The sequence below is a fragment of the Piliocolobus tephrosceles genome, chromosome 13 (assembly GCF_002776525.5).
Source record: "Piliocolobus tephrosceles isolate RC106 chromosome 13, ASM277652v3, whole genome shotgun sequence".
Classification (NCBI taxonomy): Eukaryota; Metazoa; Chordata; class Mammalia; order Primates; family Cercopithecidae; genus Piliocolobus; species Piliocolobus tephrosceles.
Window position 1 is genome coordinate 119,838,762 of NC_045446.1, and position 23,114 is coordinate 119,861,875.

General features: G+C 41.0%; 1 protein-coding gene across 8 annotated transcripts in view; it reads right to left on the minus strand.

Annotated features, from left to right (window-relative positions):
* SNX19 (sorting nexin 19) overlaps window positions 1-23,114 on the minus strand; it is a 61,006-nt gene that overhangs the window by 26,826 nt on the left and 11,066 nt on the right. For 7 of the 8 annotated variants that reach the window (XR_002725165.1, XR_002725167.1, XR_002725166.1 and 4 more), the window contains one exon: window positions 20,923-21,052. Coding sequence is in view for 5 of the 8 variants with exons in the window: in XM_023185915.1 (XP_023041683.1) it covers window positions 20,923-21,052 (130 nt within the window). In the remaining 3 variants the exon portion in view is untranslated. Of the gene's footprint in view, window positions 1-19,392; window positions 19,512-20,922; window positions 21,053-23,114 lie in introns of all 8 variants that reach the window. The other variant, XM_023185916.2, reaches the window with a different exon arrangement.

Here is a 23,114-nt window from a genome sequence, read left to right on the forward strand (position 1 = left end):
CCTGCACCACATGGCAGCTCATGCCATCGCTCCTCACTCCTATACTCGAGTCACTTGTCACTCATCCAAGAGCAGAGGGGGCTGCCAAGGCAAACTTTATTTAACCTCCACTCTGCCAGACAGTCTGCATTCCACTCAAGCTGGGCATTCCAGCCATGGGGGCTGCAATCCCCCAAGCCCAAGGCTCACAACTGATTCTAAGAATAGGAAGTGTGTAAGGTAATAGCAGGGCAAGAATGGCAGCCATCGATGGAGATCAAGAGTGGCACAAAGCTGTTCTGGTCCAAAATAGCCATCACGATCGTATTTGTTATTATTAGGGCCACATCTCCTTTTTATAGGGCTTTTCATTCAGCGAGCCTAAGATGCCTGATGAAAGGGATCCAGTAGCAAGAATTCCTGTTCCTGCTTATATAAGAGGGTCACTAGAGGGAGGTGGCTGCAATGACCTGATCGGCTTCTCTGCAGGGGATTAAGTGACCCGAGGTCTCCCTTCTTCACCTCAAGCCATGTATACTTCTGCAACTTTTGCTGAGGAGAATGATGTGTCTTAGGGTCTCATCTAAGTGTCTTGAAGGAGAGGGGCAAAGTCTTGCAAACTAAAATCTTCAGCCACACGATCCTTCCTAGACTGAACATGTTACACACCAGCAAACCTGGGTACCTCAGCCATCTTCTGGGCATGTCTTACAAAGCAAGAGTTAGATTCTTCTGAATGAACGTTAATTTATCTGACAGGACAGGACCTCACATGACATTATGACAAGGATAGCCTCCTTCTTCTCTTGCATGGTGATTAAGTGTCTCATGTAGGTGTGTTGGGTGCAAAATGAATTTTATCATGTGGCAAAATATAAATTTATAAACTTACATGAATGTATAAGACAGTTTTTCAAACTCTAAATGAAAATGTTGGGGAGACACATAAAAGTATGAAAAAGTAAAAATAAGCACCTGATGATAAGGATGAGTCTATGAGTCAAATAAATTTGTGGGAGCTAATAAACACAACTCACTGACGAAAAGGACTGCCACCTCTGAGTAAGTATCAACTGCTGATGAGACAAATACACTGTCAAGCACTGTACACACAAGGCACAGAACTGGCCAACAGGAGGCCCTGGAAAAAGTCAGGCCCAGGAATGTAAGAAACAGGACTTCTATAAACTGGCAGAAATAAACTCCCTCCAGGCCTACAAAGAGGGACAGAGTTTAGAAAGTGGCTTCTAGTCCCTGGGAGCTGCAGAGTGCCAGCTTTCCTTATTCTTCTCCATACTCTGAAGATAAAAGACACAAACCACACACTTGCACCACACACAATTTAAACATTTGCTCTCTTTCCTGGATTTTCCTCTTGCTTGCGTTCTGCCCACCCTTCCCCCTGTTGGCAAGCAGAAGCTTTATCCTAGGCTTTTGGGCTCAGCATGGTCTTATTTCCTAGCCCCAGGCAGCCTGTGTAGAAGACCAAGTGCAACACATGTTTCTTGTTCGCAGAACTTCTGAGCGACAGTGTCTCATTAAAAACGATGAGCATGCCGATCTGGAAGGAAAACATGATAAAGCCCCAACCAAAAACATCACCGCCACCACTGCCACTGCCCTCACATAATACAATCTCGACATTTACTGCCACTGCCCTCACATAATACAATCTCGACATTTTTTAAGTTGTAATTCAATTTCTAAGACATACTTTATTATCACCCACAATTCCTTTCTCAAGTTGTAAACGGCCATATTCAGGGATTTGGTATACCATGCCTTGCCCAACACCTGGATGGAACCAACTGCCACAGGTTCTTAAGAGCAATGAAGAAGGTGGAGATCTCTTCATCCAAAGATCTCTTCTCTCCCTTCCATCCCCACCTTCCCTTCCTTTGGTTCTGTCATCCTTCCCTCAGGCAAAACTCCATACACACCACCATTTCATTATCTAGCTTTATTAACTCCCCTAATCATGCTTGGTGTATTTGGAAACTGGCTAAAACATGGAAGACAAAGAGAGTAGGTGTAGGATCGTTAAAAGGGACAGACGTCGCAACACCTCTCCATTAACTCTCTTCATCTTGCTATTCTACACTGCATCTTTCTATTCTTATCATAGGAGTGGGAAGGTTAAAAAGAGATTTGTATCCCTATAGAGCTCTCTTTAAGTGGAAAGGATGGAATTTATGTGACTGAAATCTAATACATCATAGGAGCTTTTCCAGCATCAGTTTTTGGAATTTGCTGGTACCACTTACTATTAGGCTGACAGAAATCTAAAGCTTCAAGGTAAAAACACACACGTTCCTCTTACTATTCATTACAAATTACTTATAATAGGCCGGGCACGGTGGCTCACGCCTGTAATCCCAGCACTTTGGAACGCTGAGGCGGGCAGATAACCTGAGGTCAAGAGTTTGAGACCGGCCTGGCCAACATGGTGAAGCCTCGTCTCTACTAAAAATACAAAAAAAATTAGCTGGGCATGGTGGCGCACGCCTGTAGTCCCAGCTACTCAGGGAGGCTAAGGCAGGAGAATCCCTTGAACCCAGAAGCAGAAGTCGCAGTGAACCAAGATTGCGCCACTGCACTCCAGCCTGGACGACAGAGGGAGATTCCATCTCAAAAAAAAAAAAAAAGAAAAAGAAACTACTTATAATAAATCATTTACTAAATACAAATGCTATTGTTTATGTAATACAAGATGCATGAAGTAAATACGCTAAAATAAATATGGTAGGGAATAGCCTCAGATAGCACTGGTTTTATTTTCCACTACTATTCCAGGTCTGATACTTGATTTAGAGATATCTCTTTCTATTATCCTGCCTTCATCCCAAAGAAGAGAAGAAAAAAGAACCCAAACCAGGTATCTTGTGTTAAGCCATCTCTGAATGATTCAGAGCCTTACCAGGGGACCTAGAAATAGCCAATAAAATGGCAAAAAAAAACCCCACCATACAACACCATTTTGACCCCAAGACATTCAAAAGCTTCACTTATGCCAGACAGGGGAGAAGAGAGGATGTGGAGATCAGGGCTTGTCAGTACGCTGGGATTGCACATCTACTCCATGTTCAAGGGAACCTGGTCTGAAATAGCCACAGATACGGGAATGAAGCAATGACTAAAAAGGAGACAGTTTAATACTAGGGCTTAAGATGGCACTTCAAGGTTAGCAGAAGGTCATTTCCCATCAAAACAGCAGAATCAAATCTCATGAGTAAGAGGAGAAGGCTTTAGAGACCATGTCTAATCCAATTAGCCAAATCCCCTTCACTTCTTTTCTAAGACAGCAGCTATGGTTGAGTGAGAAAGGGTCTTGAATCAGGACGGCTTAATGAAGAGGAGAAAGGGAAGAAGATACTAAAATCATGAAACAGAAAATATTCATAAGATCCACAACAATATTCTAAATGAAAACACCTGGTGTAGTCTAAATACAAGAAAAATAACAGGTCCATTCCTTCCAGCCTATTTATCTATTGGCTGTATCTCTATAGACAATCCAAGGGCAATTATACTTCAACCTTATCTTAAGATACCAAATATAGCTCAAACGAAAAGAGACAGAAAAGGAAGATCAAGTTAAAGCTTCTGTCATCCTAAATACATCTTCAATAAATTAGAATTATTGACTTATTTTATTACCCTTAGAGCAGGGTTTTCAATCTTGGTACTACTGATATTTCGGACTGCAAAATCTTTGTCATAGTGGCTTTCCTGTGCATTATAAAACATTCCACAATATCCCTGCCCCTCCTCCCCTCAAACTAGATGCTAGTTGTGCCAACCAAACGTGTCTCCAAACATTGCCACATGTCCCCTGAGGACAAACTTGCTCCAGTTGAGAATCCTGCCTTAGACTTAGGGACTTTTGGATACAATTGCATCAGGCTACTTTCATAGCCATTTAAAACCTGATGGCTGTAGCGCAACGTTTTTCAAACTGTGGGCTGGACATCATTAGAGGTCATATAATCTGTTTTGCTGTTTGTGATAACATAAAGATGCATCTCATGTGTATGTGCCTGTGCCTATGTGTATGCTCACAGTGGGCTGCAATGTACAATGCATTTTTTACTGTAGGTTGAAGTTTTTAAAAAAGTTTGAAAAACACTCATATAGAGTCAAGAATTAGGAGTTCTGAGAGAAAGGAGGAGAAGCCCAAGCCATATTTTTAGCTTCCTGGAAACGCTCCCCATCTCCACCCACCAAGCACCCAGTAAAATGTTTGCAGGGGCCTCAGCCACAAACACTGTGTTCTGTACCACCAGTCCTAGCACAGAAGTATGAGCATTGGCTCATCCAATCAGTAGCAGCAATCTATAGGGTGGGAGAGAAGGGAGGTCTTGGAGGTGATGGTGTAGATTCGGGACATTCTCCATTAAACAAATTGTTTTTGCCAATTTCACACCTGATAAAAGTTACACTTCTTTTCTCTCTGATGCAGTTTCCAGCCCTCTGTCTTCCTGCCATGGCCCCTTCTTGTGTTTACAGACAGTTCCCCCTGTCAGTTCTCAGCTCTAGGCTTCCATCCTGTAACTATCCAGACCCAAGTTACTCAGCTGCGTCTGAGAAAGTTCAACACTGCTGCCCTCTGACTGTGTATCCAGGTCACCATCCTTTCCTGCCCGGTGCTGGGGAAGAATGAGGACGAAATGAACCCCGAGGGCAAGAAACTACTTCTTTCTCCCAATGACTACTGTGAAATCTAAAATAGCTCAGAGTTTGCACAGTTTCTTCCCTGATTTTCGCTTTCATGTTTTCAATCATGGATCCACACCTTTGAATCGTGTACTTCAACGGAAGACTTGACACTCTCCTAAATACCACAATATAAGAATCTGAGTTTCATACATTTATATCTAGCCACAGTTTTTATTTTTGATTAGTAAAGTACACATCACGGATATGAAATTAATACGTATTAAAAAATGGAAGGATTCTTAAGAAAGGAATTTCAAAAAATCATCTGTTCAACCTTAGTGGTTTTTCCAATCTCACCAACTCCAAATATGGAAATACTGGGCACCACAAGGAAATATTTTACATCAAGTGGCTTATAGAACATACAACTTAAGAGTTGGAAGGAAACTTAGAGGTTATTTTATCCAGTCTCCTCCCAAAGCAGAAACCTCCTCTGTAATATAATGGCATAGACAAGGGTTGGGTCCTGTGAATTCAGAAACTTGGGCTTTTATCTTAGTTCTGCTACCCAATTAGCAATGTGACCTCAGGGAAGTAAGTGGCTTAATTCCTTCAAAGCATAATCTAAATTCATTGAAGATGCTTCTTAAACCTTGCCAACCCAAATCTGCCTCCTTGTGTTAATAAATTCCAGTCATTCATCCTAGTTCTACTCTCTAGAGTTATCAGATACTAGGTTAAATCTCTTCCAAAAGACAACATTTTGCATTTTTAAATTCAGCTATTATTTCTCCCCTACCTCCCTTCTACCACCTATACATCCTTGATTTTGCCAACCTCAAAGACACTCAATAAATGTCTGATGAACGGAGGAGAGAAATGAACCACTGCTTATCCTGGCTCCATCCTCTGGTATGCTGCTTTGTTTTTCTTTTAAAATGATGTGCCCACAACCAGACAGCTCTGAGATGTGACCTGACCAGCAAAGAATACAGGGGATTGATGCCTTCCTTGATTTAGATTATATACTTCTTATATAGCCGAAGATTGTGTTAGCTTTTTGGCACACACGTCAAAAGCACTGACTCATATTGAGTTTTCAGTCAACTAAAATTCAAAGTCCACATATGAACATTAAAAAAAAAAAAAAAAAATCATGTGCCCCTCTGTTAAGTATAGTCTTGCCCTTCTGTATTTGTGAAATTAAAAAAAAAAATCTAAATTATAGTTTACAATATTTATTTCTACCAAATTCCATCTTGTTGGCTTTAGATTATCATTCTAAGTTTTCTAAATGTTTTTGAATCTTAATTTTTGTCATCTAGAGTATTAACTACTCCTCTAAGATTAGAATTACTTGCAAATTTTCTGACAAAAAAAAATTGATCAGGATAAGATGAAGAGCAGTGCTCTATCACTAGAAATTTCCCTCTAGGATGGCATCAGTTTATGATATTATTTAATACTCTTGGGCTAACGACACTCAACTAGCCACAAATTACTTAAAAGTACTATAGTGCAGGCAACATACTCCATTCTGTCCATATGGGTATTATGGCAAAAGCTTGTTGAAATCCACATACAATGTAACTACAACTGCATACTAATCAGGCAGGGCACATTTCTACTGAACCATAATGGTTTCTAGGGTTCCCCATTTCCCTTCCCAAATGCTCACAAACATCTACTTCATCATCTGCTTCAGAAATTTCCAGAGATAAATGTTGGGGTCAAGAACCTGTAACCACTTTTTTAAAAAGGCAAGATATCTGTGCATCTCTAACTCATATGGACAAATGGCAACGTTTCTTAATGACCTTAGGTCTTTAATGTTAAATATAAATTTGTTAAGTTTCATGGGATATAATTCATTCAGGCCAAGTACAGGTTTAAATGTACAAACTTTAAAATAGGTTACACATTCTGTTATTTTCATTTCTATTTTGGTCATCAATTCTACTTTAATCATGTCTGTTCAATTCTTCTTGCTAGGGCATTTTCCTTGACAAAGGAAACAGAAAACAGCCCAGCAAATAATAGACCCATTCATTCATTGCTGAGTGAATGAATAAATGCTTTTACCATGTAATCAGTTAATACTACAGCATCTGTCCCAAACAATTACCTATACATATTTTTTCTTGTTAGTCACACATGTGACATGTATATGTGTTTTTCACCTAAGTCTTTTCCCTTAATATTTATCTACAACCTCAGCTCCTTCTGAGTTGAAGCTTACTAGGCCCTGTTCTTGTCATTTCTATTACTACTATTTTTGCATTGTTCAGTATATGTCTCCTCTTTCTATTTTTTAAATATGTTCACCTAGAATCTGATCGCAGTTTAACTACCCTGGATTCATTTGATGCTGATTCTTTTTCTTCCTCATTGGAAATATGTGTTTAATTTGTTCATTCATTTACTCAAAGCATTGGCTGAGCTTCTTGCAAATGCCCCCCAACCCCCCCAAAAAGACTATTAAGGTTTTGAAGCCAGAAATCTTATATAATTCATTTTGACATCTCCTTTAGCATTTAATAGTGTCATTCACAAATAAACAGTCAAATATTTACTGAATGAATCAATCCTGTTGCAAAACTTTCAGTGATATCTTCTGATGTGAATTTTAAGTTAATCTGTTCTTACAGCATGTAAAACAGTTTTTATCTCATTCTGTTATGCTCCTATGAATTCCAGCACCTCTCATCTATCTCTGCTTTCCTTTGTCAGCTGTTTTTCACAATATCCAGTTTTAACTTTATCTGAAATTTTGTCAGTGTCTTACTCTTTACTGGGTTGATGGTCTGCTGACAAATACATTCTTTCTACTATTTTTGAGTTGTATTCTGTTTGTAGTCAGAAGTCCACCATGTGAATAATCACATGTCATGGCACAGAAAATTTAAAAACCTTGCCTTGGTACCAGCTACACAGTTAGCTACTCATTTCATGTTTTCTTTTTTCTTCTAAAGAAACTTACAGATAGAAAAAAAGTTGAAAATATAATCCGGGCCTTAAGTTTTCTATTAAAAAGAATCTCAAAAGTATTAGAGATACAGTATAGGCTTCTTCAGGTGTCATCATTTATTTTTATATAAATCAGAGTAGATACTAATCTATTACTTTAGTAAGCAACAGGATTTTAACCACAACCCAGATATGCTGTTCAGAAAGATATTACCGCATCTTTTTAGTTATCTTCTCAGTCTGCAAGGTGGAAAATTATGTGTGAGTCATTCTTGATTTCTCTTTTTCTCAACTTTAAATAGTCACTAAATATAGGTGATCCTACCTCCTCAATATCTCATGAATCTATTACCCCTTTACCATCTCTATAGCAATGATCTTAGCTGAATGCCTTATTACCTTTTCTATCAGTGAAACCCCTTCCTAATTTGTCTTTCTAACTTTGGCCCCTTCAATTAATTATTCCTCCACAGCACTATTTAACTAATTTTTCTCAATTGCAAATTTGCTCATGTCATCATCTGTTTATGTTTTGTAAATTGTTTCCTATCAAATGAGTGACAAATGTTTTGTTCTTGGAATGACTCACAGGACTGTGAATGAGCAGACTCCCATTAAACTCTTCACCGTTATCATCAGCCATTATTCTTGCATATCATATATTCCTAATCAATCATACTCAACTTCTTTGAGTGCCACAAATACACTATATTGTTTTACTGCTCTGCCTTGAATGCTGTCTCTCTCTCTCACTGTCCGCTGGCAACTCCCCTCACTCTTTAAATCTCATCTCTGATGTCATCTACTATAAGCCTTCCCTGGACCTCTCATAATCGATAAATCCCTTCTCTGAATCACATACAGAGTTCTTTTCAAAGCACTGATTTTATACTGCAACTTCTATTTATAAGTTTGCACCTCCAATTGATATTAAACTTCCTATGGTAGGGGTTTTGGGTCTTTTTCTGTATTTTGATCACTTAACAAAGTGCCTGCCACAGAGAAGGCAATCAATCAATATCGGTTACTAAGTGAATTCATGCTGTATATGGGACAGACACTAGTCTTAAAGCACGGCACACTGTTCACAATAGGTTCTGCAGAAAGCATACATCCCAATACTTAAAACAGCAAAAACACTGAGCTCTTCATTATTCACGCTTACGGAGGAAGACAATGATAGATTTTTAAAAATCATGGACAATATAAAAATCCTTTGTGCCATTCCATATGTGTTTATATACACATCTGGCAGATTTGCTTTCCTAATAATCTTTTGTTTAGGCTAATAATAAAATTAAACTGTGGGCCAATACACCAGTGATAGAGCTGATGTTGTAAGCGGTATGCTAGGTAATAAGTCAGGTGACCTAGAACTAAGTAATCCATGAAATGGGCATTCACATCTGGCTATGCGTTCCTCTGGAAGGGAAGAGAGCTGGAAGGCAAAGGAGTGGGTCAGCCATGCTTCTTATCTCACACTATGAATCCTGGAGGAGAGAGCGAGCTGCCAGTAGCCTATGTTTGGTTTTCCTGGGAAATAGGCCCAGAGGATAGAAGAGATTGAAAGTCAAACAAAAGCAAAGGGGGTTTATGAGGACTATGAGTCACACTTGTATTTTGGGAAGTGCCTCTGATGGATGGAGCAGCATCAAATTGATTCCAACCCATTATCTGAAACTAGTAAGGAGAGAGGAAGGTAGCGAATGGGGGAGGAAAGACCAAAAGCAAAGGTCAGGTTACCTTTCTAACAAATGCAGAACGAGAAAAAGACACTTGGGGATTGTGTATTTTTAGGATAAATAAGACTGATAGTAAAGAGAAAGCTCCAAACATTTCTTCTATATTTGAGTATTATGACATGTTTAAGATTTCAGTCTGAAAGTTTTCTTTTTTCTTTTTCTTTTCTTTTTTTTTTTTTTTTTGAGACAGTCTCATTCTGTCGTCCAGGCTGGAGCACAATCTTGGCTCACTAAAATCTCTACCTCCTGGGTTCAAGCGATTCTCTTGCCTCAGCCTCCCAAGTAGCTGGGACTAAGGGCATGCGCCACCATGCCCGGCAAATTTTTTTTTGTATTTTTAGTAGAGACGGGGTTTCACCATGTTGGTCAGGTCAGTCTCAAACTCCTGACCTCAAATGATCCACCCACCTTGGCCTCCCAAAGTGCTGGGATTACAGGCATAAGCCACCGTGCCCAGTCAATCTGAAAGTTTTCTATACACAAAGCTAGTGTGCCTCTAAAGTCTTTCAAGTCAACCTTTTTTTGGCCTCATACTATGTTGCTATCGACATACTATAATCCAGTTCTGAGAAAATCAGGACTGACTGACTTTAAAAATAACACTGAAAAGCTACAGACAGAACCCTGGCTTAACCACATAAAAGTTTAATGAACTCTCTGAGCTCTGGCTTCCTTCATTATAAAATGGGCAAATTCTTGCCTTGCCTTTTTCACAAAGTTATCATCAAGATGAAATAAGAAAAATAAAAAGCATTTCTAAAGTGCTTGTGCGTTTGCACATGTAAAAGAGAAAAAGACTCCTTCAGACCTTCTTTAAAAATTCAACCAGGTCCAGGGAACTAATGACAGCCAGATCTGGAGTAAGTTTTGCATTTCATGCCTCAGTTTTCTCACTGTAAAGCTTATTCTCCTGGCAGGCTCAGGGAAGTAAATACTGAAACCGGTAAAGCATTTGGTACTGAGTGGTTAAGAAGGTTGGGAAGAGGCCCCAGGGGGTTTTGGATAATATGAAAACCCTATTTCTGAATCCTTGCGACAACCAGACCTCTATCTACTAAACAATAAAACTTTCACTGCAGAGACTACAGGATCCAAAATGTCTCTGTCTCTTCTTTCCTTGTCCCCGTGTGAACAGCAAGCCTGGCTCATTCTCAGTCCCCAGGTAGTTATCCTGACCCTGCCTTTCTCAGCAGCAAGGGCAAGGGCAGAGAGGTGGGGTGGGGAAGGGGGAAGGTAATTAAATCGGCCACCCATTCAGAAGAAAATTGAGTCCCTGGAGGGGAAAGGGCAGGGAGAGGGACCAAAACCCTTAGTGCTGAAGCACCAGGAATAAAGGCAAGACACAAAAGAGGGAAGAAGGCAGTAATTTAGTGGTCGTCTTGACAACCAGAGCTCCTATTGTTCATGGGGGCTTTACCTCACAGGGAGATCTCCCTGTTCTGCTCTGCACATAGAACTCCTGCCACAGGAAGGAGGATGGGAAGCGAAGGGCTGGAGGAGGCAGAAGGGGCTGACCTCCAAATTTCCATAAATATCAGAGATAACAGATTGAGCGTGTGCTCAGCCATGATCTGGAAGAAAATTATTAGGGACTTATTTAAATCAGCAGACATTGTAGGACTTCAAATGATGCTGTGAAAATGGCTAGAGGAGGCTGGAAAAGACCAGCCTTGAGGAGAATAAAGAATACATACGAGAAGCAGATGCCCAAGATAAAGAAAGAGAAAAAACACTGAGAGGGGTGTAGAGGAGAAGGAAAAGTGACTGTCATTAACACCATCACCTTGGTGTAGAAGAGCTACCCAAAAGTATTCCCAGTTTCCTGGCTACAGGCTGAACTGTAAAACCTTTCCAAGTAGAAGGCCATCCATCCTGATATGAAGGATGTAGGGACACCGAAGTGGTAACTCCAGAATCTCCATAGAGTAAGAACTTTGGGAACACTGACTATGGGTAGAAAACACAGAGGAGTAATAAATAAAACTGGAAAAACAACAAAAAGGAAACCTGGGGGAGAGAGGAGGTGGGTGTGGAGAAACTCATCTTGATGCTGCATTTGCACACCAGCCTCCCTCCCAAGAAGGATGAACTCCCCCTGAGAAATCTTTCAGGGCCAGCATTATATTAGAGCTAAAGTATATTTCCCACCAATTAATCCAACTGTCTCCCTGCTCCAGTACCAAATAGCTCTGCTTCTCCAAAGGGCACTTGGAGAAGCCTGCAAGGACAGAGGTAAAGATCAAAAGTAAGCATTAACATATAGTTGCTTCTCCAAAACCAAATTAATGGGAGAGAGTCAAACAGTCTCCACCCATGGCCTAAAGCAATAGGAAACGTCCTTGAATACGTAACAGGTTGATAAGATCCTAATACCAGGGCTATTCAGCACTGACAATCTCCACCTTAGTGAATACATAATGTATAAGATTTTAGGATCACAAGAGACCCTGAATAGAGGTCCAAGTAGTTTGTAGAGAATATTGACAAAATTCTTTCAATTCAGATGTCTAGCTGGTCTCATCACCACAGACTCTGTTCTGCTCACTCTGTTCTGAATGAATCAGCTCCAGCATTGAATTTTTAATGGTGGGATCCACTCAAAGGGGCAACTTCTGGTCATCCACACCGCTCAGAGAAGCAAGCACATGCTGAAGACGCATTAGAGCAGAAGGAAGAAGGGTGAAAGATGAAAGAAACAGGGCTTATCTAAAAGTCACTGGCACTAAGGAGTAGGCAGATAAGTGGCCTCTAAATCATGCAGCAAGCCAGGGAATGGCTTCATTACTGCTGTATGAACATCAGGGCAGGGGACCTGTAACTGCAAAACAAACAGGTCTTCCTCAAAGGACAGTGAATGGTATTGTTTAACCTGCAGCGCCACCTGGTGCCCAGAGGGAGAATTCCTGTACCCATGCCATGCAGTAGGAGTTTGCTAGGCTTTTTGTCACCTGTTTGAAACAACAAAAGCAACATACATTCAGAAAGAAGCTGGCTAAAAATATTCCAGATTACTTTTTATTTGAAAGTAGAAATAATGCCCCTCCTCCTGCTTTAAAAATGTCTTAGTGTATAGAATATTATTTAGTCTAAACCAGTCTAAACGACACCTATTTCACAAGATCTAGCTTTGTTATACCTTCCTCCATAAAGCCTCCCGAACATTTACCTCTGCATTATCTCTTACACCCCCGAAAAACTGCAGGCACTAGGCTATGACTCCCATTTGGACAGTAACAGGCAAAGGTGGTTGAGTGGTATGTTCTAAGTCATATAGCCTCAAAGCAAGATCTGAATTCAGTTCTGACTTCAAAGTCCATGTTCTTGCTTTCTATGTGGAAGGAAAGAGGTGGAGAAGGCACAATGGCAGGAGATGCTTCCAGAGAGGGCAGGCTCGGTGGGGCTTCATACTGGGAGGCCCAGGTTGGGGAGGGGCGCTGCACTCTTTGGAAAGGAGAGAGCCATTAGAATGGGAGATGGCCTGAAGGGCCCCCAAACCTCTTTGCTTAGGCTGTACCATGGCTCTGGGAATCAGAATTCCCCAATGAATTGAAGACCTGGGCACGCCCTGTGTGGAGGGAATCAAAGATTCAGTTTCCATGTTGCTTCTGGTCCCCCAGCACTATTGATGGACTCTTAAGATTCTTAATAGTGAAAAGCAGAGGGACTGTCTCCAGCAGAATGATGTGTGATCTTCTGTGTTCATTTATTTGACACAAATTTATTAAGTGCCTTCTACGTATGGGGCTGGGTGTTGAAGATATGGGGCTGGGTGTTGAAGATATGGGGCTGGGTGTTGAAGATATGATGGTAAACAAGACACAGCCCCTGCCCTCAGGATGCTGACGTACATTCTAAAGCTGTCATCAAAATGTCAAAATCTTAGGCTCCTGGTGCAGTCACAGATGGGCAAGAGACACCAAGAACCCGACTTGGAAAAAAAGGCTCTGAGGTTTAAATGCCTCATGATATTCTGTTTTTTGTTAACTTTTACAATGAGCAATTTTGCACCTCTATTTGAGTATATGAGACTTCAAGAGCACACACACAGAAATGCAAACAATGCACAAGCACACGGCTGTCAGCTGCCATCCACCTGCTACAATCTCAAAGATACATTCCAGTAGAGACTGTCACTACGTGACAGGAAAGGCATGATGTCTTTATCCTAAGATGGGTGTAGAATAAGTGACACCCAAGAAATATGACAGGCAGACCACTCATATGATGGGGAAACTGTTAGGGCCCATCCTGGCCCAGTCTACGGCAGTCAAGAGCTTCCCTTTGGCATGGCCTAATGGAAGAGGCCTGGGCCTCCTTCCCAAGGAGCCACAATACAATCTGAGCAAAGTCATCAATGAGAAAAATTAATTTCAGCACCTCTAAAAACAGCCCAAGCCAATGATTAGAGAGCCAGAAAATAACCGAAAATTCTGAAGACTTAGTTTGAGTTAATTTTGTATTTGGGGGTCTTGCAAAAGTGCGCATATTTCTAGAAAAGCTGTGCATAGGAAGAGATCGGGTATAAGATATAGCCAGGCACCAGAGCTGAACTGGAAGAAAAAGTTACACAGCAAAGGAAAAAAATTGTAATCTATGCTTCCTGAGAAACTCTGAGTCTGAACGTTAACAATCTTTTCCTGATTGTGAATAGGATGTAAATAGAGATATCTAAGAGACAATCTCTGGCTCAGAAGTACTTTAAAAATAAAATCAGAATATGCAGACAAAAATAATTTATATGCTACCATCAGATGCATGTGTCCCTGAGACCAGCTGGATAGAAAGCAAGAGAGGCGAGATGGGAATAAGGCAAGGGAACTTTCAGGTGAACCCAGTTCTACTGAACACTGCTTTGTGGGGAAGCTTGCATGGAGGGGAGGCAGGGCAGAGCAGTGGGAAACACATGAGCTCTGAGGCTAGGATGACTTAAGTGGAATCTTAAGGTGTGGTTGTTAATGACTTTTATGATTTTGGGAACGTTATTTTACCTGAATGTAGTTTTCTTCACTTATAAAATGTACAACTGTATGTCTATCTCATAGAATTGAACATTAATACAAACAGTACATAGCTGCTTTCCTGGTATTAATATTGTAATAAACGTCAGTTCCTTTCCCATTGCAATTACTTGTGCCCTTTTGGTGGCAGACCTGGAGGTTCTCTTAAGAAATAACCAATGTCACAAAGAGCCGGGATCCACCTGCTACTCAGACATATGCCCAACCAAGAAAGAGGCCCTGGAATCAGATTTCCACTCAGAAAGCACCTTGGCTCCGGAGCATCCTAAGAGAACAGCGGAAGCAAGAGGGTTCATGGTCAGCCTTTCCCAACTGTCCTTAAGGGAGATGGACATTGCGCCCTGCAGCACAGCACTCTCCAGTGCTCCCAGACTCTGCCACAACTCTCCTGACCTTTTCTAGGAGATGGTTTATAGAGCGACATCTTCTCTAAGAAAGTGATTCCAAGGTCTGGTGTAAGGTCCAGAGCTTGCCATCAAGTTTCTCCTGGGTCCCCTGCTTGTTGGACCCTTAAACCTGCACATCCTTTCTTTTCTTCTTCCTCTCTGTATACTTCCTAACTTTACACACTTTACACTCCCCTCTGCCAGAACCTTTCCCCCCCTGCTTTCTGCCAAGCCATTCCATTCCCACATGCCCCAAACACTCACTCTCTGTCTCTATCTTACACACACACACACACACACACACTCCCTCTTTAACTGAGAAATCCTGACGCAGATGCCAGGAATGTGTCTGCTGCCCTTTTGACACAGGTCGGATGCCATCGTCGGGGCCATGGGGAGGGCAGCGCCGTGGACGTGGCATTCACGCATTCTGCTACTGGCGTGGTTCCTATTTTTATTGTGGCATTACTCTGGGTGTCCAGGCAGGGCGCCGGTCCAGCTTCTTCTCATTCCTTCACTCTCCATCAGGGCTCCACACCAATCCTACCCCTTACCTTGGCTGGATCTTCCTGCCCCAAATGCCCTAACATCATTGGAGCACAGTGTATCTCTCCTCTTTCCCTCCAACCCAGTCTAGCTCTGAGGACTTGCCCAATTTACTAAATCTGATACTGATGTTCGTAGAGATATTTACAAGTTTCTTCTGTTTTCGGGCATGAGCAGAGTTTGCACAAGCCGGATTTGCTCCTTGGCTCAGACTGCCACCCGCTCTCCCCTTCCCCTCCCTTTGTCTCTCATTCCAAATAAGGAGTGCTTCTTGTTACATAATTGGATGTTCCCAGCACAGAAGCTGACACAAGAGGTTAGGCGCACATGCATGCAAGACTTCCCTTTGACTTAACAATGCCTTTTTTGGGCATCTAACTTCTCTTCAGCTCCCCTCCCACTTCTCTCCACATCATCAACAATCAAGGGAGATAGATTTACAAGCCTGGCTCAGATCAGAGCTCTTCCAACTTTGGCTTAGAAGGAGGGGTTATGAGGTCGAACTTACTCTGGTTTTTTTTTTTTTTTTTTTTTTTTCCCCTTTGCAGGATAGAGAGTGTGCTTATAATTTGACAGAAGTCTACGGCGTCCAAGGCAGTAATGTATATAGGTCTTTTAAAGGTGCAAGGAGGGTACACAAAGTTGGAAGCAGAGGAAATAAACTTGCCTGCTTGGGGATAACAATACTGGAGGCTGGAAAGGAGGGCATTTTAAGGAGGAGATGCACTCATATCTGGTGACTTTAGCATCCCTGATGGTCAAACTGCAGTGTGTTCCAAATAACCAGAGAAGTGGCAGCACCACCTGTGGCACCAACACCAATTATCCTGCTCTTTTAAGCACAGAACTTAAAGGAAGAGAACCCAAGTACCCTGCAAAAGCATGTGGCTCAGCTACCTATGGTTTCAGGGAGGGCAAAGATGTAGCCTCCTAGGCAGCAGTCATGGAGACGGAACACAACGGGACCTCATATCATGCCTCTTGTGGGAGAGGCAGGGGCTGCAGTGGAGAGGTGCTGCAGCTCTGGAGATGTTAAGTTTCTAGCACGCTGGCTTACCAAAGCAAATAAAGCTGAAGCATGTAGCAATGCAAACATCGCTTTTTAAAATTAAAACCTGCAACTGTCCTGGGGACAGTAACATGGGCTGCCTTTGGACTGCAGCAGTGCCCTTATGTTAGATGCAAGTGTGTAGATACGGAGATGCAGTTTGGATTCTACAAACTGCCTGATAATCTCCAGTACTTGGAGACAAAGATTTTTGGGTTGGCTTTTATCCTGCTGGATTGCAGGGCAAAGATCTGATCCTGAAATTTAGACAATCATCACATCTATAAATCAGAAAAACCTGGGTTCAAATTCTGCCTGTGATATTTATTAACCCTGTGATTTTGATTAGATAACCCACATTCTTTATAAGCCTTAGTTTCCTCATCTCTAAAATGAGGGTTAATACCTCTTTCGCAGGACTTTTGCAGGAATTAAATATTAGGTTGGTACAAAGGTAACTGTGGCTTTTGAATAGCATGTGCATGTAGTGTTCAGTACAGTATTTGCAGTAAGTAAACTCTCGATAAACATTTGCTGGACAGTAAATATGCTGATGAGATTAGCAACGTGTACACTCTGAATGCTAAAATGAGTTAGTCCCATGTCTATAATGCACAGGGTGCTTGCAGGTATGAGACCATGGGCCACTGATGCCAGATCTTTGGAAGCTCTGGTGGAAGAACCGGCTCTTTCTTTAGATACCATGACTTCTAGCTTCCTATCTTAAGGAGGCTTCAGGAAAACTGTGAAACCAGCTATAAGGTACTTCAGAAGAGGGCCAAAAATGTCATTAAAAAGATGGGAAAAATGATTTGTAGGGATACATGATTGGCCTCAAACAGAGAAGTATGAGATTCTTCATTTAATTCTAGTCTGTGGAAGCTTGGGGGAGGAGACTGCTAACCAGATGTGGTCCTATTTTCATTGCAGCTAAGACAAAACCAAATGGGTTACGGATAAAGTTGGATACTTAGATATAAGTAAGAACTTGTTGACAGGAAGGGATATGAGATAACTGAACATGTATAAAACATCTTCACCTGGAAACATGTATGATGAACAAAGATAACAGGCCACAGTTATAAGTTTTTCAAAAGTAGCTGCAAAATTCTGTTCTTGCACAATATTCAGTGGCTTCATTCAAATTCAACAAATATATTCAGAGTTCTCCCACTTTTCCCATCACAATAGTGATGCTTTTCCATAAAATAGAGTAAGACAAAACAAAAAAACAAAAACTCAGAATGTGAAAAGACGAGAAAGTCAAGAGAAATTCAGCTGTAAGCCCTCTCCCTGATTTCCCTCATGGCATGAACTATATTTGGGTTTTGCTAGTCTTCATTCACCAGACTTTACCCAGCTAACTGGAGTTTTGGTTGTAGTTGGGGAGTGTCAGGGATAGGAATGGAAAGATGAGGAACCTGACTGGGCAACATAGTCTCAACCGAAAAATTAAAAAAATTAGCCAAGCATGGGGGTGTGTGCCTGTAGTCCTGGCTACCTGGGAGGCTGAGGTGGGAGGATGGCTTGAGCCCAGGAGGGGTGAGCCCAGTGAGCTACGATTGCAGTGCCACTGCACTCCACCTTGGCGACAGAATGAAATCCCATCTCACCGGTATTTCATATATTGGCATTTTATCCTCAATATACGAAAAATGAAAAAGAAAGAAGTCTCACAGTCTCTGCTCTGAACTCTAAAATGAGCCCTGTCTTTTCCATGTCTGCCATGCACCTGGAGCTTGCTTCCTCCGTATTGAATTTTCTGCCTTAGATCTCCCAGGACCCTGGCTACATGAAACAGTCCTTCTGGGATCGTTCTCTGACTCCAGAATATGGGTGTCTTTCCTCTATGTGGACTAGCCCAAGCCCTTGAATATTCTGAGTTATTCAAACTTGAGGTAAACTTTTTCCTACCTCTTTTATATATGGATCTCAATCTTCTTTGAATTTCTCCTAACTCATCTATACTTTTATCCTCATACTGAATAATTTCTTGTGTTCTGAAACCAATTTGTCACGTAAATGACCTCAAGGAGAAGGGGTTATTAATGATCACATACTAGCTAGTTTTGGGATCTTCTCATTTTTTTTTTTTTTTGTTTCTTTAAACCACTTAGAAGATTAACAAAGGGAAATCCAAAAGAAGAAGAAAATGAAGGCCTAATTAGTGACACCCAGAGGTGACAGAATACAACTAAAGAGACTATACTTTCAAGTGTAAAGGTACTGGGAAGGGAAATGTTTATTTCTTTATTAAATATTTAATGAGTACCTACTATGTCCAGGCCCTGTATAAGCTGCTGGGGACACAAAGCTAGTTCTGGTCCTTAAAGAACTAATAGTCTACACAGGGTTTCTCAAGCTCAGTAATACTGATATTTTGGGCAGGATAATTCATTTCGTTTGGCACGGTGGACTGTCCTGTGCAGCTGAAGGATGTTTGGCAGCATGCCTGGCCTACACCACTAGATGCCAGTAGGCATCCCACATCCCCTTTCCAGTTGTGACAATCAAAAATATCTCCCGATACTGGCAAATGTCCCCTGGGGGACAAAAGTGTCCCCCAGTTGACAACCACTAGTGTAGGAAAAGCAGGTCATTTATATAACACACTGTGATAAGCACTATTATCCAAACTTTGCGAGTTAGAGAAGAGGACTCCTTAATTCCAGGGGAAAGAGAGCAGATGCTACAGAAGGTTTCACAGAATAAATGACATTTTATGCTTAATATATGAAAAATGTTTTGCAGTAGGCCAAGCAGACAAGAAGAGGGAAAGTTAGGAACACATGGAAGGAACAGGGAAAGAATAGGTAGAGAAAGACCATTCGAAGTCAGATACAGGAAGATGAGCAAAGGCCTGGGGGTAAAAGACCACAGAATATTCAGGCACTGATGGACAGTTTACATGGTGGAAAATGAAAAGTAAGACTGAAACCAGATCACGCCAAGTAAGAAAGGAGGTGGAATTTTAATACAAATTTAATATAAAGAAAGAAATAAGTGCATATTTTAAACAGAGTGGAGCCCTTTTCCAAACAAAGCCTTACCTAGATCCCCAGTATATGAAACTGACTGAAGTGGAGCTTCTGTGGTTGGGTCATGGTCACTCAGCTTTCCCTTAGCCTCTAAGTTAGCTTCAGAAGCACTTCTGCAGAACCCTAGAACACTAGGACACATACCGGAAACCACTTTGGTAGGTAATAGGATACTCCTGAAAGATTTTAAGTGCAGAATATATGTTCAGATTTGTTTTTCAGAAAAAGGCACTCTAGTGGCAGGGCTGAATATTAAGTAGGTACAAGGGGAAAAGCTTAAAGGGACAAAGACCAGTCAGCATTTTATATGCAGGTTTCATTTGGAGATCAGTCTTAAGGCTACAAGATACAAGAAAAAAGCACATTGGGGTTGAAGTTATACAAATCTGGCTTAAAATTCTAAGTGTGCTACTAATGATGACCTTGGGCGTGTTAGTTGACTTTGCCAAGTTCTATTTTCTCATTCTGTAAAATGGGGCTACCTACCTCACTTGACCACTATAAAAAAATACATGTAAATGGAGATTGGGTGCTGGCATACATAAGCACGTAGCAAATATAGATGTGCATCATCTTCTTTCACTTGGCCTCTTTATGATTCAAGTTTATTAAACCTCCCTGATCCTATGCAACTTAGAAAAGGGAGATTTAATTGCTTGCTGTTAATAACTTTTCGACTTGGTAAAGAATAGACACATAATTTTCTTTTATAAGGATATATTTTTTGAGTGACCTGTTAGCATGAGCCTCATGCTAAGAGAAGGTCAGCATTTGGCTTCCTCTTACTTTTGGATGTGCCAGGATGTCTCATAAGAGGGAGTTCAAAACAAGAGTAGCCAAAACCCAAGCACTACATGTGTCTGCCTGGCTCAGAGAGAGTGTTTCTGGCCTACTTCAGGTTAGCAAAAAGCTTACATCAGTTCCACAGTTAGAAAGTCAGCAGCTAAAAACTCCACCTGTGTACAAATCTTTCAGGAGATCAAATGGTGTGAGGATTACAAAGCCTGGATTAGAAAAGCCAACTTGCAAATCCAAATTTCCCTCTATTCTTTACCATCCTGTGTCAGTAAGTACTTCAGCTGTGAATATTTATGCCCCTCTCAGAGAAAACAATCTTTATTTCAAGAGCACTGATGTTTTCTCCTTTTCTTTCTCACTGTTTATCATCACACTGGTGACATAATGTCAGTTAAGACAAATGTCCACCATAACCAAGTAAAAGGTGCAAGGCTGGAGGATAAAACTGGGTGGAAAATTGAGAGGAGGAAGAGTTCAGCTAAGTATTTTAGGATCACACACAGTGTCTGCAACTCAGTACACTATGTCAGAAGTCTTACAGAACTGGATACTTTCAAATTGTAGACAACAAGGTAGTTAATAAAAGCTTTCTGATACTCTCAAGGCATTTTTGATTCCTGTAACCCCTGTAACAGAGAATCTATCTTCTCTTACGGCTGCAGATTCCCTGGACACTATTCAGCATCGCATCCACCTTTTCTGCAATTTGAGATTCTGATGTGAGGGAGAATTCAGCAGTCTTACCTTTGAACTAGGGTCCCAAAGATAAGACGAAGACACTTCTGCATGTTTTCGGTACACAGCCATTTCCACTGTTCTGTTAGTAGCAAGAGGAGCAGATCTAGGGCTGTGTCAGCTAACTCTGTCTCTGTTCCTGAGGGACAAAATGGCATCAAGAGTAACTCAGAAGAGACCCATACTTGAGGAACATCTTTCAAGGTACTGGGTGGCACCTGTGTCTCTCTACCTTCATGCCAATCATCTGGTATTTCTGCAATCCCTCTCCACTCAAATCAAGAGATGTTTAACTCATATCTAGAAGGTTCAGTGACAGGCTCGGCATTTCTTTACATTTTTAATTCATGTTCCTGATATTGTAACCTAATGAATGTTTCTATGTTTTTAAAATATATATATATATACCTTCTAATCATATATACACACACACACATATATATATACACACACACATACATATATGCACTTATTTGGCCTACTTAGTTTCTATTTCTTCTATATTTCCCCAGAATGCTGAATACTTTGTTCCCAATAAAAGCTCACAACTAGTGACTAAGTGCAACTGGCAAGGCCTCCTCTCTTTCCAACCCTGCATTCCACTCACCCCCACAAAGCATGACGGAAACACCAGGGGCAGAAGTGGGGAAAGATTTGGCATTCACTTTCCTGAAAAACCTCCATTACACAGAGCTGTGGGATTCAGGGATTCCAGGAGGAATCATGATTAGGATTCAGGAGGCTTCAGTCTGATTTTGAGATAACATTTGGTTCTAGGAAGAACACCACACCTCTGGTAAAATCCCATAACAATTACTACATTCTTCCTGTTTCAAAGACTGGAAGGGCCACACATGAGCTTATACCCATGCTAAACTAAGGTTTCCTGAACAAATGTATTTTGTGGAAGGAAGCATGTGTTGTTTAAACCTGTCCTAGGGTCCCAATGTCACTTCTGATTTCCCTCCAAGTATGTGATGTTACAGAATGAATCTGAGATATCTGGTGCTACTGCTGTGATTAATATTATAAGTAGTATCAACAATGACTTTGTTAGTGTAGGATCAATGGGTATTCTCTGGGTCACCTTGCCCCAGCTCTCCTTGAACATGAATGACTTCTGATTTGGACAGATCTACTAGAACTGAATCATACTTCCCTCTTAACCCCATATAATATATATTTTCTTTTCTGTTTGTATTGCAAAGATTGGGAGCTGATATGTTGTTTGATTTCTAATCATCTTCTCAAAGATGGGATATTGCAATCCTTGGAGACAGTATCATCCTGAGCCCTAGTCCTCAATTGTATGATTCTCTCAGGTTTTGCATTTGCCTGGAGCTGCCACCATGTGGTAAGAATTAGTTATAGCAGTGAAAAATGAGACAGCAAACAAGGTACCACCAAGTCAGTTCTCCTAAAGAAAATGACGCTTTTTTTTTTTTTTTTTAATCATATGAGCATTTTGAGTCTCTCAGAGACAGAAGAAGGGTTTCAGGCCTAAATCATCCCTCTAGAGATATTACGTTCAACATGTACAGGCTGGACTTTGCCTAGAATGATATTCTTACCGCACTGCCTCCGCCCCCCGCCATCTTTACAGTCTCTTAGAGTTTCTGATGCTTTCACTGTCATATTACTTTATTTACTTAATTGTGAGATATGTGTGAAGGGATGGGGCTGTCAATCCCATTTTTCACAGACTTAAATTGAGGCCCTCAGAAGAGATGTCAGGTGATTTGTTTATGGGCACCTGAGAAAGAATAGTGAAATCAGCTTTTTCCCCATTTTTGAATCCAAGATTTTGCGATCTTTTATTCTCAACAGAGGGCCTTATCTTGATGGAACCGATATACTTATTTTATGTTCTAGTTCAGTAAATATACTAATTAATATCTAGAGCTTTGAATTTTTCTTCTACAGAGTACACATCTGCTCTTCTCCTGGAAGGCGAACTTGCTCTGCCTCCAATGCAAATAAGGAAGAAGTAGAGCTTTCATCTCTTCTCCCTCCCTACTTTATGTTGGGTAACTAGGTTGTATCATCTGCCATGGCAGTAAATACAGAAAAAAGAATAGATCTGGGGAAATAAGACAATTTCCATCTTGAACACATTATATTTCAGTTGCCCTATGGTATATCCAAGTGAAGATATACAATATTCAATATTTAAGGCATCACCACACATGCGTTACAGCTGA